The following is a 19,339-nucleotide window of genomic DNA, read 5'->3' as shown; positions in this document are numbered from 1 at the left end:
TATTTTATTAGACGCGCATTGGCCTAACTAACATTCAAGATAAAACATTTCGCGAAAATTTTCAGTAAAACAAAAGTTTGAGATAATTTTTATTTTGGGTTTAATTAGGTCACGTGATATTTTTGGCCAATGATATTGCATACAAATTTTTTGAAAAAAAATAAAAAATTTTAAATCGAAAAATAATTGTTGTGTTAGAACCGCACAGGCCCGATTATCGTGTTTACATAATATTTTTCGAAAATATTAATATTCATAAAAGTTATGATACTTTTATTAAAAATTTATAAAATCTCAAAACCTAAAATTTTGTATTTTATTAGACGCGCATTGGCCTAACTAACATTCAAGATAAAACATTTCGCGAAAATTTTCAGTAAAACAAAAGTTTGAGGTAATTTTTATTTTGGTTTTCATTAGGTCACGTGATATTTTTTGCCAATGATATAGCATACAAATTTTTTGAAAAAAAATAAAAAATTTTAAATCGAAAAATAATTGTTGTGTTAGAACTGCACAGGACGGATTACCGTGTTTACATAATATTTTTCGAAAATATTAATATTCATAAAAGTTATGAAATTTTTATTAAAAATTTATGAAATCTCAAAACCTAAAATTTTGTATTTTATTACACGCGCATTGGCCTAACTAACATTCAAGATGAAACATTTCGCGAAAATTTTTAGTAAAACAAAAGTTTGAGGTAATTTTTATTTTGGGTTTAATTAGGTCTCGTGATATTTTTGGCCAATGATATTGCATACAAATTTAAAAAAAATATAAAAAAAATTTTAAATCAAAAAATAATTGTTGTGTAAGAACCGCACAGGTCCAATTACCGTGTTTACAAAATATTTTTCGAAAATATTAATATTCATAAAAGTTATGAAACTTTTATTAAAAATTTATGAAATCTCAAAACCTAAAATTTTGTATTTTATTACACGCGCATTGGCCTAACTAACATTCAAGATGAAACATTTCGCAAAAATTTTCAGTAAAACAAACGTTTGAGGTAATTTTTATTTTGGTTTTCATTAGGTCACGTGATATTTTTGGCCAATGATATTGCATACAAATTTTTTTTAAAAAAATAAAAAATTTTAAACCGAAAAATAATTGTTGTGTTAGAACCGCACAGGTCTAATTACCGTGTTTACAAAATATTTTTCGAAAATATTAATATTCATAAAAGTTATGAAACTTTTATTAAAAATTTATGAAATCTCAAAACCTAAAATTTTGTATTTTATTAGACGCGCATTGGCCTAACTAACATTCAAGATAAAACATTTCGCGAAAATTTTCAGTAAAACAAAAGTTTGAGGTAATTTTTATTTTGGGTTTAATTAGGTCACGTGATATTTTTGGCCAATGATATTGCATACAAAATTTTTGAAAAAAAATAAAAAATTTTAAATCGAAAAATAATTGTTGTGTTAGAACCGCACAGGCCCGATTATCGTGTTTACATAATATTTTTTGAAAATATTAATATTCATAAAAGTTATGATACTTTTATTAAAAATTTATAAAATCTCAAAACCTAAAATTTTGTATTTTATTAGACGCGCATTGGCCTAACTAACATTCAAGATAAAACATTTCGCGAAAATTTTCAGTAAAACAAAAGTTTGAGATAATTTTTATTTTGTGTTTAATTAGGTCACGTGATATTTTTGGCCAATGATATTGCATACAAATTTTTTTAAAAAAAATAAAAAATTTTAAATCGAAAAATAATTGTTGTGTTAGAACCGCACAAGCCCGATTATCGTGTTTACATAATATTTTTCGAAAATATTAATATTCATAAAAGTTATAATACTTTTATTAAAAATTTATAAAATCTCAAAACCTAAAATTTTGTATTTTATTACACGCGCATTGGCCTAACTAACATTCAAGATAAAACATTTCGCGAAAATTTTCAGTAAAAAAAAAGTTTGAGGTAATTTTTATTTTGGGTTTAATTAGGTCACGTGATATTTTTGGCCAATGATATTGCATACAAATTTAAAAAAAAAAAAAAAAAAATTTTAAATCGAAAAATAATTGTTGTGTTAGAACCGCACAGGTCCAATTACCGTGTTTACAAAATATTTTTCGAAAATATTAATATTCATAAAAGTTATGAAACTTTTATTAAAAATTTATGAAATCTCAAAACCTAAAATTTTGTATTTTATTAGACGCGCATTGGCCTAACTAACATTCAAGATAAAACATTTCGCGAAAATTTTAAGTAAAACAAAAGTTTGGGGTAATTTTTATTTTGGTTTTAATTAGGTCACGTGATATTTTTTGCCAATGATATTGCATACAAATTTTTTGAAAAAAAATAAAAAATTTTAAATCGAAAAATTATTGTTGCGTTAGAACCGCTCAGGCCCGATTACCGTGTTTACATAATATTTTTCGAAAATATTAATATTCATAAAAGTTATGAAACTTTTATTAAAAATTTATGAAATCTCAAAACCTAAAATTTTGTATTTTATTACACGCGCATTGGATTAACTAACATTCAAGATGAAACATTTCGCGAAAATTTTCAGTAAAAAAAAAGTTTGAGGTAATTTTTATTTTGGTTTTCATTAGGTCACGTGATAATTTTTGCCAATGATATTGCATACAAATTTTTTGAAAAAAAATAAAAAATTTTAAATCGAAAAATAATTGTTGTGTTAGAACCGCACAGGCCCGATTATCGTGTTTACATAATATTTTTCGAAAATATTAATATTCATAAAAGTTATGAAACTTTTATTAAAAATTTATGAAATCTCAAAACCTAAAATTTTGTTTTTATTAGACGCGCATTGGCCTAACTAACATTCAAGATAAAACATTTTGCGAAAATTTTAAGTAAAACAAAAGTTTGGGGTAATTTTTATTATGGTTTTCATTAGGTCACGTGATATTTTTTGCCAATGATATTGCATACAAATTTTTTGAAAAAAAATAAAATATTTTAAATCGAAAAATTATTGTTGCGTTAGAACCGCACAGGCCGGATTACCGTGTTTACATAATATTTTTCGAAAATATTAATATTCATAAAAGTTATGAAACTTTTATTAAAAATTTATGAAATCTCAAAACCTAAAATTTTGTATTTTATTACACGCGCATTGGATTAGCTAACATTCAAGATGAAACATTTCGCGAAAATTTTTAGTAAAACAAAAGTTTGAGGTAATTTTTATTTTGATTTTCATTAGGTCACGTGATAATTTTTGCCAATGATATTGCATACAAATTTTTTGAAAAAAAATAAAAAATTTTAAATCGAAAAATAATTGTTGTGTTAGAACCGCACAGGCCCGATTACCGTGTTTACATAATATTTTTCAACATTCAAGATAAAACATTTCGCGAAAATTTTCAGTAAAACAAAAGTTTGAGGTAATTTTTATTTTGGGTTTAATTAGGTCACGTGATATTTTTGGCCAATGATATTGCATACAAATTTAAAAAAAAAAAAAAAAAAATTTTAAATCGAAAAATAATTGTTGTGTTAGAACCGCACAGGTCCAATTACCGTGTTTACAAAATATTTTTCGAAAATATTAATATTCATAAAAGTTATGAAACTTTTATTAAAAATTTATGAAATCTCAAAACCTAAAATTTTGTATTTTATTACATGCGCATTGGCCTAACTAACATTCAAGATAAATTATTTCGCAAAAATTTTTAGTAAAACAAAAGTTTGAGGTAATTTTTATTTTGGGTTTAATTAGGTCACGTGATATTTTTGGCCAATGATATTGCATACAAATTTTTAAAAAAATAAAAAAAATTTTAAATCGAAAAATAATTGTTGTATTAGAACCGCACAGGTCCAATTACCGTGTTTACAAAATATTTTTCGAAAATATTAATATTCATAAAAGTTATGAAACTTTAATTAAAAATTTATGAAATCTCAAAATCTGAAATTTTATATTTAATTAGGCGCGCATTGGCCTAACTAACATTCAAGATAAAACATTTTGCAAAAATTTTGAGTAGAACAAAAGTTTGAGATAATTTTTATTTTGGGTTTAATTAGGTCACGTGATATTTTTGGCCAATGATATTGCATACAAATTTTTTGAAAAAAAATAAAAAATTTTAAATCGAAAAATAATTGTTGTGTTAGAACCGCACAGGCCCGATTATCGTGTTTACATAATATTTTTCGAAAATATTAATATTCATAAAAGTTATGATACTTTTATTAAAAATTTATAAAATCTCAAAACCTAAAATTTTGTATTTTATTAGACGCGCATTGGCCTAACTAACATTCAAGATAAAACATTTCGCGAAAATTTTCAGTAAAACAAAAGTTTGAGATAATTTTTATTTTGGGTTTAATTAGGTCACGTGATATTTTTGGCCAATGATATTGCATACAAATTTTTTGAAAAAAAATAAAAAATTTTAAATCGAAAAATAATTGTTGTGTTAGAACCGCACAGGCCCGATTATCGTGTTTACATAATATTTTTCGAAAATATTAATATTCATAAAAGTTATGATACTTTTATTAAAAATTTATAAAATCTCAAAACCTAAAATTTTGTATTTTATTAGACGCGCATTGGCCTAACTAACATTCAAGATAAAACATTTCGCGAAAATTTTCAGTAAAACAAAAGTTTGAGGTAATTTTTATTTTGGTTTTCATTAGGTCACGTGATATTTTTTGCCAATGATATAGCATACAAATTTTTTGAAAAAAAATAAAAAATTTTAAATCGAAAAATAATTGTTGTGTTAGAACTGCACAGGACGGATTACCGTGTTTACATAATATTTTTCGAAAATATTAATATTCATAAAAGTTATGAAATTTTTATTAAAAATTTATGAAATCTCAAAACCTAAAATTTTGTATTTTATTACACGCGCATTGGCCTAACTAACATTCAAGATGAAACATTTCGCGAAAATTTTTAGTAAAACAAAAGTTTGAGGTAATTTTTATTTTGGGTTTAATTAGGTCTCGTGATATTTTTGGCCAATGATATTGCATACAAATTTAAAAAAAATATAAAAAAAATTTTAAATCAAAAAATAATTGTTGTGTAAGAACCGCACAGGTCCAATTACCGTGTTTACAAAATATTTTTCGAAAATATTAATATTCATAAAAGTTATGAAACTTTTATTAAAAATTTATGAAATCTCAAAACCTAAAATTTTGTATTTTATTACACGCGCATTGGCCTAACTAACATTCAAGATGAAACATTTCGCAAAAATTTTCAGTAAAACAAACGTTTGAGGTAATTTTTATTTTGGTTTTCATTAGGTCACGTGATATTTTTGGCCAATGATATTGCATACAAATTTTTTTTAAAAAAATAAAAAATTTTAAACCGAAAAATAATTGTTGTGTTAGAACCGCACAGGTCTAATTACCGTGTTTACAAAATATTTTTCGAAAATATTAATATTCATAAAAGTTATGAAACTTTTATTAAAAATTTATGAAATCTCAAAACCTAAAATTTTGTATTTTATTAGACGCGCATTGGCCTAACTAACATTCAAGATAAAACATTTCGCGAAAATTTTCAGTAAAACAAAAGTTTGAGGTAATTTTTATTTTGGGTTTAATTAGGTCACGTGATATTTTTGGCCAATGATATTGCATACAAAATTTTTGAAAAAAATTAAAAAATTTTAAATCGAAAAATAATTGTTGTGTTAGAACCGCACAGGCCCGATTATCGTGTTTACATAATATTTTTTGAAAATATTAATATTCATAAAAGTTATGATACTTTTATTAAAAATTTATAAAATCTCAAAACCTAAAATTTTGTATTTTATTAGACGCGCATTGGCCTAACTAACATTCAAGATAAAACATTTCGCGAAAATTTTCAGTAAAACAAAAGTTTGAGATAATTTTTATTTTGTGTTTAATTAGGTCACGTGATATTTTTGGCCAATGATATTGCATACAAATTTTTTTAAAAAAAATAAAAAATTTTAAATCGAAAAATAATTGTTGTGTTAGAACCGCACAAGCCCGATTATCGTGTTTACATAATATTTTTCGAAAATATTAATATTCATAAAAGTTATAATACTTTTATTAAAAATTTATAAAATCTCAAAACCTAAAATTTTGTATTTTATTACACGCGCATTGGCCTAACTAACATTCAAGATAAAACATTTCGCGAAAATTTTCAGTAAAACAAAAGTTTGAGGTAATTTTTATTTTGGGTTTAATTAGGTCACGTGATATTTTTGGCCAATGATATTGCATACAAATTAAAAAAAAAAAAAAAATTTTAAATCGAAAAATATTTGTTGTGTTAGAACCGCACAGGTCCAATTACCGTGTTTACAAAATATTTTTCGAAAATATTAATATTCATAAAAGTTATGAAACTTTTATTAAAAATTTATGAAATCTCAAAACCTAAAATTTTGTATTTTATTACACGCGCATTGGCCTAACTAACATTCAAGATAAATTATTTCGCGAAAATTTTTAGTAAAACAAAAGTTTGAGGTAATTTTTATTTTGGGTTTAATTAGGTCACGTGATATTTTTGGCCAATGATATTGCATACAAATTTAAAAAAAAATAAAAAAAATTTTAATTCGTAAAATAATTGTTGTATTAGAACCGCACAGGTCCAATTACCGTGTTAACAAAATATTTTTCGAAAATATTAATATTCATAAAAGTTATGAAACTTTAATTAAAAATTTATAAAATCTCAAAATCTGAAATTTTATATTTAATTAGGCGCGCATTGGCCTAACTAACATTCAAGATAAAACATTTTGCAAAAATTTTGAGTAGAACAAAAGTTTGAGATAATTTTTATTTTGGGTTTAATTAGGTCACGTGATATTTTTGGCCAATGATATTGCATACAAATTTAAAAAAAAAAAATGAAAAATTTTAAATCGAAAAATAATTGTTGTGTTAGAACCGCACAGGTCCAATTACCGTGTTTACAAAATATTTTTCGAAAATATTAATATTCATAAAAGTTATGAAACTTTTATTAAAAATTTATAAAATCTCAAAACCTAAAATTTTGTATTTTATTAGACGCGCATTGGCCTAACTAACATTCAAGATTAAACATTTCGCGAAAATTTTAAGTAAAACAAAAGTTTGGGGTAATTTTTATTTTGGTTTTCATTAGGTCACGTGATATTTTTTGCCAATGATATTGCATACAAATTTTTTGAAAAAAAATAAAAAATTTTAAATCGAAAAATTATTGTTGCGTTAGAACCGCACAGGCCGGATTACCGTGTTTACATAATATTTTTCGAAAATATTAATATTCATAAAAGTTATGAAACTTTTATTAAAAATTTATGAAATCTCAAAACCTAAAATTTTGTATTTTATTACACGCGCATTGGATTAACTAACATTCAAGATGAAACATTTCGCGAAAATTTTCAGTAAAAAAAAAGTTTGAGGTAATTTTTATTTTGGTTTTCATTAGGTCACGTGATAATTTTTGCCAATGATATTGCATACAAATTTTTTGAAAAAAAATAAAAATTTTAAATCGAAAAATAATTGTTGTGTTAGAACCGCACAGGCCCGATTATCGTGTTTACATAATATTTTTCGAAAATATTAATATTCATAAAAGTTATGAAACTTTTATTAAAAATTTATGAAATCTCAAAACCTAAAATTTTGTATTTTATTAGACGCGCATTGGCCTAACTAACATTCAAAATAAAACATTTCGCGAAAATTTTAAGTAAAACAAAAGTTTGGGATAATTTTTATTTTGGTTTTCATTAGGTCACGTGATATTTTTTGCCAATGATATTGCATACAAATTTTTTGAAAAAAAATAAAAAATTTTAAATCGAAAAATTATTGTTGCGTTAGAACCAACCGCACAGGCCGGATTACCGTGTTTACATAATATTTTTTAAAAATATTAATATTCATAAAAGTTATTAGACTTTTATTAAAAATTTATGAAATCTCAAATCCTAAAATTTTGTATTTTATTACATGCGCATTGGCCTAACTAACATTCAAGATAAAACATTTCGCAAAAATTTTTAGTAAAACAAAAGTTTGAGGTAATTTTTATTTTGGTTTTCATTAGGTCACGTGATATTTTTGGCCAATGATATTGCATACAAATTTTAAAAAAATAAATAAAAAATTTCAAATCGAAAAATAATTGTTCTGTTAGAACTCCACAAAACCAATTAACGTGTTTACAAAATATTTTTTGAAAATATTAATATTCATAAAAATTATGACACTTTTATTAAAAATTGATGAAATCTCAAAACCTAAAATTTTATATTTTATTAGACGCAGATTGGCCTAATTAACATTCAAAATAAAACATTTCGCAAATTTTTTGAGTAAAACAAAAGTTACAGCTAATTTTTATTCTGGGTTTAATTAGGTCACGTGATATTTTTGGCCAATGATATTGCATATAAATTTTAAAAAATAATAAAAAATTTTAAATCAAAACATAATTGATTTGTTGGAACTGCAAAGGAAAAAAATAAAACATTTTACGAAAATCTACAGTTTCATAAATATAATTTATTTAGTAGGTTTATTAATTAAATTATAAATTTAAATTTAAACTTTTTTATATTTAAACCTAATTTTAACAAACGAACACGCATTCATTGATATTGTAATATAAAAGTAAACTAAATTTAAAAGCAAAATACCGATTTTAATTTTTTAGTAATCAAACGAGTATTAAAATATAATAATAACAAAACAATTAAAAAAAAAAATTTTACACATTTTTTACTTATACTTTAACATTTTACTTAAATTTTCAACCAATATTTTTTACTTTAATGCACAGCGAAAAGGACGATTTTTGACGACGACCAGAACGCTATTAAATTATTCAAGCGTTAAACTCACTGATTCGAAAAACAAAAATAATGATTAAACGATATTTAGCTAGAGTTAAATCTTCATTTTAAATAGCAACATACAAAATAATAATACCAACAACATATTAAAATTTCAGAAAATTTAATCTTTAAATTTTAATAATAAAATATATTAATTAGTAATAAGTGATAATTAAAAGTCGTAAATAGGTGGTTTGCGATTTGTTGGGATAATAACAAACATACTAAAAATTTAAAACTTTTAATTTTAAAGAACAAAAGTTATCATCTTTCAAAATTCTGACTAGAAAGAATAAAAACAACTAGATTTATTTGATAAATAAAATATGGTTCGAAATTATTTGATTATTTTTAACATAAATTTCTATAAATAAATAAAGATATGCATAAACATTAACTAAGAATATTACATATCTTCGATTAAACAAACAAGCATTTATATATACTATACACACAAAAACTAATATTTAACGCAGTTTTAAGTTGTTTATATCAGGATATAGATTATACCAAATTTTAAATTCCTAAAATTGATTTTTGATTTAAATTAAATAAACAAGCATTTAAATATGATAAACAATTGAAACTTATTTTTCAAATATGTTTTTTAACTACTTATATTTTAAAATACATCATACCAAATTTTTAATGCTTAATATCGGACTTTAACTTTTAATCAACAAACAAGCATTTAAATATAATAAACAAACAAGAATTCATTTTTATTTCATTTTCAAGTTATAAATATTATAACATATAACTGACCAAAATTTAAAAACCTAATAACAATCATTAAATTTAAATAAACAAACACCTATTTATTAGTAATTAGTGTCAAAAATTAAAATTTTAATTTATTTTTGAGTTACTAATATCATAATATACAATTGACAAAAATTTTAAAAATTAACAACAACCTTTAAATTTAAATAAACAAACACTTATTAATTAGTATTAAGTGATTAAAAATTAAAATTTTAATTCAGTTTTGAGTTACTAATATCAAGATATACAATTGACCAAGATTTGAAAAATTAATAACAACCTTTAAATTTTAATAAAGAAACACCCTTTAATTAGTAATTAGTGATAAAAATTAAAATTTTAATTCATTTTTGAGTTACTGATATCATGATATACAATTGACCAAGATTTAAAAAATAAATAACAAACTTTAAATTTTAATAAATAAACACTTATTAATTAGTAATTAGTGATAATTAAATGTTGTAAATAGGAGAATAAAAACATAATCTGATAATAAACAACATACTAAAATTTCAGATTTTTAAATTCTAAGGAACTACAGATATCTTCTTTCAAAATTGGGACTAGAAAGAATAAAAATAATAATAATAAAAATAACTAGATTTATTTGATAAATAAAATATGGTTCGAAATTGTTTGATTTTTTTTATAAATATAATTTATTTAGTAGGTTTATTAATTAAATTATAAATTTAAATATGAACTTTTTTATATTTAAACCTAATTTTAACAAGCGAACACGCACTCATTGATATTGTAATATAAAAGTAAACTAAATTTAAAAGCAAAATACCGATCTTAATTTTTTAGTAATCAAACAAGTATTAAAATATAATAATAACAAAACAATTAAAACAAAAATTTTACACATTGTTTACTTATATTTTAACATTTTACTTAAATTTTCAACCAATATTTTTTACTTTAATGGACAGCGAAAAGGACGATTTTTGACGGCGACCAGAACGCTATTAAATTATTCAAGCGTTAAACTCAGACTGATTCGTTATTTTATAAAAAAACTAAAATAATGATTAAACGATATTTAGCTAGAGTTAAATCTTCATTTTAAATAGCAACATACAAAATAATAATACCAACAACATATTAAAATTTCAGCAAATTTAATCTTTAAATTTTAATAATAAAATATATTAATTAGTAATTAGTGACATTTAAATGTCGTTAATAGGAGGTTTGCGATTCGTTGGGATAATAACAAACATACTAAAAATTTAGAACTTTTAGTTTTAAAGAACAAAAGTTATCGTCTTTCAAAATTTGTCAAATAAGAATAAAAACAATAATAATAATAATAATAATAAATATAATGACAATAACAATATGTTTCGAAATCTAAGATTTCGAACCATAATAATAATAATAATAAGTATAATGACAATAACAATATGTTTCGAAATCTAAGATTTCGAACCATAATAACTAGATTTATTTGATAAATAAAATATGGTTCGAAACTATTTGATTATGTTTAGCATAAATTTTTATAAATAAAAAAAAATATGCATACACCTTAACTAAGAATATTACATATCTTTGATTTTTAATAAACAAACAAGCATTTAAATATATTATACAAATAAAATTAATTCTTCAACCCAGTTCTATGTTGGTAATATCAGGATATACATTTTACTAAATTTTAAATTCCTAAAATTGATTTTTGATTTTTAATAAATAAACAAGCATTTAAATAAAATAAACAAAAAAAAAAATTTTTTAAACATGTATTTTAACTACTAATATTATAAAATACATTATATTGAATTTTAAATGCTTTATATCAAACTTTAATTTTTAATAAACAAACAAGAATTTAAATATAATTAACAAACAAAAATTAAATTTTTAATCCATTGTCGAGTTATTAATATTATGATATATAACTGACCAAAATTTGAAAACTTAATAACGATCTCTAAATTTTAATAAACAAACACCTATTAATTACTAATTAATAATATTTAATTTATCAAAATAGGAGGATTGAAACTTGATATGATAATAAACAACATACTAAAATTTTAAAAATTTATATACACAAAAACAAAAGTTATTCGATTTCAAAATTCGGATTAATAAGAATAAAAATACAAATAATAATAAATATACGGACAATAACAATATGTTTCGAAATCTAAGATTTCGAACCATAATAATAATAATAAGTATAATGACAATAACAATATGTTTCGAAATCTAAGATTTCGAACCATAATAAATACACTGACAATAACAATATGTTTCGAAATGTAAGATTTCGAACCATAATTAATTTATAAATGTAATTCATATTTTACAACTTTAGGTTGCTGGTGACCTATTTCAAAGCTTGAATTTTAGTACAATACGCTTCGGTTTTAATACCATTTTATAAGTTTTGCGCATTTGCAAAAATTTAATAAACTTGTCATAACTATGATATATATTAATATACAACATTAAAATTTTGTGAAAAATGTTAGATATACAACCGTGCTTTAAATAGTATAATTAATTTTTAATTTTGAAAAAATATTTTTTTTGTCAATTTGTATAATATATTTCTATACCCCCTTTTAGGTCAATAGGTCACGTTATTGAAAAAATATTTTTAGCAAAATATAAAAATGCTGTAACTTTTGTTCTAAGTCATTTTTCTGAAAAATGTTTTATCTTGAATCTTAGTTAGGACCTTGATTGTTGTACCTTGCTTCTAATATTAAGGTTACTTGGTCATGTACATGATTCTAACAATTTGTCAAGACTAAATACAACTCTATTTTATAGTTTTTTAATCATCGAAATAACACTCCAAATTAACAATAAACAATTTATTTGAAAAATTGAAAACCTAATTTATAAACGTTATGAAGAAAATTAGTAGCACAAAATTACAAATACATAATAACAAAAAAAACATTTTATTATAAAAATTTCTAAAATATATCACAATGACACAAACTATAAAAAAATTATTTATTATTTATTTAAAAAAATGAATGCTTTAAAAATTTATTATATTATATTTGCAAAAAATAATTATTTTATATTTGCACCTCGTGTTAAATTAAAAATAAATAAACTATTTTTTTCTAGAGCACATTTAAAAAATATTGTAATAATAAGTTAGATAAGCTTAAATATATAAATGGCAATAATTATGATTTTTATATATACATTTTCTTAAATACAGAAAACAAAAAATTATTTTTAATTTTTTAAAGGTTTATATTTTTGCATATTTTTAAAATATAAATAACATCTGTAATAAAATGTTTTAGCATTACCCTTTGGACCTATATTACATGATACCCTTAATAATATATATATATATATATTAATAATAAAAGGAACAAGAGTTATTGTTTATCTAAAATGAACAGTTCATTTTTTCAGATTTTAATTATTTAACCATCACTATTTTCAGAACCACTTTCTATCTGAAAACTTTCATCAGAACTTTTAGTTTCATTAAATTTATAAATTGAAGTTTCACCCAATATTTCACATAGTTCCTTCAATCTCTTCTGCATTTTGGGCAAACCAGATAATTGTTCTTCAAGATGCTGAATTAAAAAATATTGTAAATTGTTAAAAATCACTTAATATAATAGCCTTAGTTAATACATGATAAGTAAAACCCCTTTTTTTACAAATCAAGTAAAATTTTGAAGCACCAACACTTTGAATATATACAATGTTTTTAGATAGCAAGATAAAATTGAAGCTTTTTTAAAACCAGTATTAAATTGTCATATACACAAGCTTAATAAATTATATTAATTAAGTTTTATTTCATTGTCACCTGTTTTTCATCATTAAGTGATAGTCGACTACTTGTATCAAGTTTGCCAAATGTCCAACCTCCTTCCCCATCAAACTGTAGGATGTGAGTGTGAAATTTCCTAAAAATAATTTAACAAAACTTTAAAAACAATTATATTACGTGTTTTTGTTAACAAGCCTTTTTGTAAATATTATTTAATTTAAAATTGTCCTATTTTTATTGTAACGTTTTTTCATTTTTTTGTTTAATTTTGAAAAAAAACTCTATACTAAACTTTAAAATAAAAAAATTAAATTAAATTCTTCCCCTAAAAAATTTACTTACCACAATGAAGGTCTGTGCGAAATGGACAATAAAATAATTCCAGCATCTTTGACAGCTTGGAATATTTTTCCTTCAACATCAATACTAACTGCTGAAGTACATTCATCTAACAAGGCATATACTGGCCTAAACAAAATAAAGAAATGCAGGATTTTTGATCAAAAAACATATATATAGTTAGAAAAAAAGGTAGTTTATAAATTTAAAAATAGTGTAAACTAAAAAATGCAGTTTTTCTAATCTTCATTTTTACACAGTATTAAACATTTTAAAACTTAAACAAGTCTAAATATTAAAATTACTTGTGATAAAATAGTCGTGCCATCCCCATTCTTTGTTTTTCACCCCCTGACAAAACATCTTTCCAATCTGCCTCACAGTCCCAACCTAAAGTAATTTAATATTTTTTACTACTAATTAATAACTGTATTTATATTTTTATTAGCAACAACTTTTTTTTTGTCCAGATATAGTAGAGCACAGAAACCTATTCTTTAAAATATTAATAGCTTTATTTAAAACCTAAACTTTTTTTTAAATATAACCACAATCAGTTTTACTAACTATGCCCAAATCATAGTATTTAATTTAGAACAAGTTAAATTATAGAATAATTTAATTTATGTCAATAAGTTATTCTTATACCTCCTTCACGTTTGTAAACATGTTCCAAGTGGACAGTTTTTAATATTTGTCTGAGGTCAGTATCACTTATTCCCTTTTCTTTCATATCAGCAATGGTGTCTGGATAAATTACTTGTTCTTTGAATGTCCCTAATGTCATGTAGGGCCTAAAATAAAAAAAAATCAATACTTGAATAAACAGAAAATGTAAACGTAAACCACTTTTGTTAAATATAACAAAAAATATTTCAAACACTAAATACAATTTATGCCTTGAAAACCAAACAAACCCATGACATTTAATTCAATTTTTTTTTAATTGGAAGACAATAGCAATATTTTTGAATTGTTATACTAACTATAACCTTTTTTAAATAGAAATTCCTTAAAATTTGATACATTTGCAAAAGCAAAATATTTTTTACCTTTGTGGAATGTAGAACAAACTAGAAGGTGGAGGTTTGGATAAATGACCCGAATAAACCGGCCACAAACCACTAAATATTCGGAACAACGAGCTTTTACCACAACCATTTGGTCCAGTAATTAGTAAATGAATTCCCTCAGTAACCTTAATTGCAAAAAATTGTCTTATTAGAAATACTTAAAACATAATTATATAAACCTAGATAAAAGTTTTAAATGTTAAATATTTGTATTATAATTTTCAAATTTGTAATATTCAAAAATTAAGTAGTATTGATTACCATTTAATAAATTCAAATTTATCATTAGACTGATTCGAGCTATCGTATACTATTAGGTTTCTAAAATGAATTACTTACTTGTAAATCAAGAGATTTAACAACGACATCTCCATTAGGTGTTATTACTGGAACACTCTCCAGAATTAAATTTCGCTCAGTTTCTTTTACAACTCCTATCGAAAAAAGATTTTTGAATAAATTATTTTTGCTCAGAAAAAAAATGTAAGCTAAGTAATGTTTTGAAGTTAAATTAGAGTCAATATTGACTTAACTTATTTACAATGAATAAGGAAAATATCTACAAACACTGCTAGATATAATTGCTAAATCACGAAATTCAAACATTTTGTTAATTTTAAAGCAAAATTTCCATGGTATTGGCAATAAAGATTATATATTTTTTACAAAAAAAAAAAATACCATATCATCAAAATTAAACCAAACTTAAATAAAAATAAAATCAATTTTTACCATTGATTTGCATTGAAGTAAGAAATTTTGAATTTTCAGAAATTGTTGAACTTTTATCGTAAATCCCCTTGCTAACTTGTCCAAAAATCTCAAACATATTCCAAACTCTTGATGTATACCCAGCTAGTTCAGTTATCTAAAATCAAATATAAAAATGTGTTAAGCAGATGAAAAACAAATAAAAAAACAAACAATTTTTTGATTAAAATTTACCCAAAAAATTAATGGCAATTCTTACTTTATTATATACCATCTTAAAAAATAAACAAAAAATTATATGTCACCTCCTTGTAAGAGCTTATAATTCGTTCTAATGCATCAGCTGATGTAGCTAACAAGTTCCTTGAAGCTGTGAAGGCTTCAGTTCTTAAACTTATCATCTCGTGTTCAGGTTTATTTTCCCATTCTGCTATCTCTGATTTACTGGCAACTAAAAACATAATAAAAAAAATTTGAAGGAATATTCTAAAAAAACTTTAAATAAAATATATATATAGAGATTTTTAAGAGGAAAAATTGTATGTTCTGAATGAGCAGTTTATGAAATAAAAAAATTAATTTACCATAAATGTTATATTTTAAATTATATATTGTGTATATTTTTAATGTAAAAATATAAATTTATTATTTCAATGTCAAGCAGAATTAAAAAAACAGGGCATACTATCAAAGTTTACATGTTTGGGGCAACATTTTCGATAACACATAAATAACCAAGGCCATCACCCTGTTTTATGTTAAAACAAAACCATCAAACTGTATAGCTGTGTGCATAAGAACTCTGAGGTAAACAAAGTGTTGATTATTAACAAATGTGACCATATTGGTTAATGTAAAATATTAAGACTTTTAACTTACAAAATTTACTAACTTTTTCATATATACTAAACTAGAAAATAAATGAAGCAAAAATACACATTAGAAAAATATCATTTTAAGAATTAAAAACTGTTTCAAAAATATTTGAGCAAAATAAAACCAAAAATTAGGATGATGAATTTTCCACAATACTGATTAATAACAGGATGTGAAAAATACAATGCACAATAACGTCCCATTTAACTTATAGAAAATACACTTGAGTTAGTTCATTAAATTTTGTACCTTCCTGATTATATCCTGTAGCAGTTAGGATAGGAATTGCTATCACCAACATACCAGAACTGCTCCATAAATACTTCATGAAAAATTGTTCAACCATGATGTACCATAACCTTTGCAGGTAGATTTTGTTGGTTTGGGATTTCAGAGAATTGTAACATTTCGTAAGTTGGCTTAACTCAACCTAAAGTCATATTTAAACAAAATTAAAGAAATTTACAAACACAATCTAATTTTTTTTACAGAATTAAGGTTAAATTAAATTGATTTATAAATTAGATAAAATTAAAAAAATGTCAATGGCCAATAACATTTATTTAAAATAAATAACAATTTATATTAATAAAGTTCAAAAAAAGTAAAAAAAAATTTTTTTCTTTAAAAACAATTAATTTTCCTGATGTTTTCTGACAAAATAGTTTTACCTTTTCACCACCATAAAAGGCAATTTCCTCAGCATTTTGAATAATTCTCGAGTGAATATATCTTAAATGTCCTTTTCTAGCAGCTTTTTCTGCAATTAGTTGACCAAATTTGGGAGAGACAACTCTTAACACATGAGCTGTTACCACAATTGTTGCAAGAGATATATAACCTGGAAGTCTAAACAAAAATAAAAATTAAAAAAAAAAAGTTTGTGACAATATTGCAAAACATTCATTTAAAAAAAATTAAATAAACTAACTATATCTGGAAAATTTTAACAAAAAAGATAGTAATAAAAAATTTATAAATTTCGTAATAAAAAAAAAATTTAAATTTAAATTGAACATAATGTTTAAATAATAAAATAACATAACCAATACCTAAGTTTGTTACAACATTTTTTTTATAACATTAGCACTTACTTGCTGTTTGCACCTACAGCCGTTGCCCTTGTAGAAAGAGTGTAAGAAATAAGAACAACATCAAGAATGGGTTTAGTTAAATGAGAATATAAGTGAGCTAATATTGAAGTAAAGTCAGTAATGTCTTCAGTTAAACATTGGTCAGCATTTGCTATCCTTCCATCCATATTCCCCATTCTGAAATAATATTAAAAATCACTCAATTATTTATGATAAGTAATGGCCCCCTTCTAACAAAGCTTAACTAATAGGATTAAATTTATTTTAAATTTTTATTTAAATAGGTGAAGAATTGTTCCATAAAAAACATACGTTACTTAAAAATAAAAAACAAACCATAATATTAACATACCTATAATAGGTTTGATTTTTAAAGTATAAAGTGTATGCTTTTTCTACCAGCCTTGTCCTGAAAGCAAGAGCTTGTTTGTTTTCACAGAATTTAATTGCACTGTTAGTGAAAGTTGCCGGAATGGCCACAGCTAACCACTTCATTAAATCAAAAATAAATTGCTTCAAATCCTTCCGCACTGAAACAAAAATAAATAAAATAAAAACAAAAATAAATAAAATAAAAACAAAATTAAATAAAATAAAAACAAAATTAAACAAAATAAAAACAAAATTAAATAAAATAAAAGAATACATGTTAAACTTTAATCTTATAATAAAAGCGAAAGCTAAAATGTTAAATATAATTTTTAAATAGCCTATAGTATTACACTAAAACGTTCCTTTTTAAACCCTTATACCAAAAGAATAATACCTCTACCAAAAAATATATACTAAAAAAAGTGCTAAAAACTTATTATAAAATACTGCGATTTAAGGTAATCAAAATTTAAAATATAAAACAAAAAAGAATCATGTTAAATTAAATAATCTTTAAAAAATAAGAATTTTTAGTATATTAAATGATTTAAAAATAAACAGGGTTGGGTTATAAATATACTTTTAAATAACTTACCTATTGAACGAACCATTCTCCCATCCAAATCAGCAACATATATCGACAAAAAAGTTCGTACTATAAGAGTTATTGAGTGAAGACATAACCACATTGACTCTTTACTCCAAACTGATGGAATTAAAATTTTCATCAATTTTCCTAAACGTCTGAAGAACTCTGCATTAACCCGAACAGTTTTCTAAATTTAAAAAAATTATTTAGCTTCTAATTTTGTATTTAAATTAATTAATATTTACTTAAATTTACACAAAAAAATAATTTTAAAGCCCCTTTGAAACATTTTTGCCTACCTTTTCTTTAACTTCATTTCGAACAATTTCTTGCTTTTGATTATAAGATGATAGTTTACCTTTTTGATTGTATCTAACAACATAAAAACAAGTTTTTATAAAATAAAAACATAAGGTTTATATTTACATATTGTTACATATATAGCCCAAATTTGTATAAAAAAAAACAACACTAAAATCTGACTACACAAGGAAATAAAACAATGTTAATGAACCCAAAGTCTATATTTAAACAAGACCTTGTTTAATTAAAAATTTACGTGTATAAAACTTTGATTGTTCCTACAGCACATGCTGCAACAGCAGCTTTTTGAAGAAAAGGTTTATGTTTAGAAGACAATGAAATTATTTCCTTGGCTTTTTCAATTAAAAATACATAACCCATTCCAATGATAAGCTGTATATAGACTATACAACTATATTTACACGCTAGTTTGAAGAAATTTTGGAAAAACACATTAATCTATAAACCAACACTGCTAAAGGCTAAAATCCAATGTTGACAAACGGTTGGTTCGTCGAGAAAGTAAACAAAAATAGTT

The 19,339-nt window shown here is 23.1% G+C and overlaps 1 protein-coding gene across 1 annotated transcript; it reads right to left on the bottom strand.

The window, feature by feature from the left end:
• Positions 1-12,972: 12,972 nt before the first annotated feature.
• LOC145740739 (ATP-binding cassette sub-family D member 2-like) lies at positions 12,973-19,276 on the bottom strand. Its single transcript, XM_082558570.1, has 16 exons — positions 19,058-19,276; positions 18,798-18,870; positions 18,505-18,685; positions 17,890-18,067; positions 17,538-17,714; positions 17,115-17,292; positions 16,693-16,873; positions 15,873-16,018; positions 15,589-15,724; positions 15,196-15,290; positions 14,836-14,981; positions 14,432-14,577; positions 14,089-14,173; positions 13,787-13,912; positions 13,481-13,580; positions 12,973-13,241 (listed from the first exon to the last, which is right to left on the bottom strand). Exons 1-16 carry the CDS (start codon positions 19,180-19,182, stop codon positions 13,083-13,085), a joined length of 2,232 nt encoding a protein of 743 aa, XP_082414696.1. The 5' UTR covers positions 19,183-19,276; the 3' UTR covers positions 12,973-13,082.
• Positions 19,277-19,339: the final 63 nt, after the last annotated feature.

This window comes from Corella eumyota, chromosome 1, assembly GCF_963082875.1.
Source record: "Corella eumyota chromosome 1, kaCorEumy4.1, whole genome shotgun sequence".
Classification (NCBI taxonomy): domain Eukaryota; kingdom Metazoa; phylum Chordata; class Ascidiacea; order Phlebobranchia; family Corellidae; genus Corella; species Corella eumyota.
This window is presented reverse-complemented; position numbering and strand designations above follow the sequence as displayed.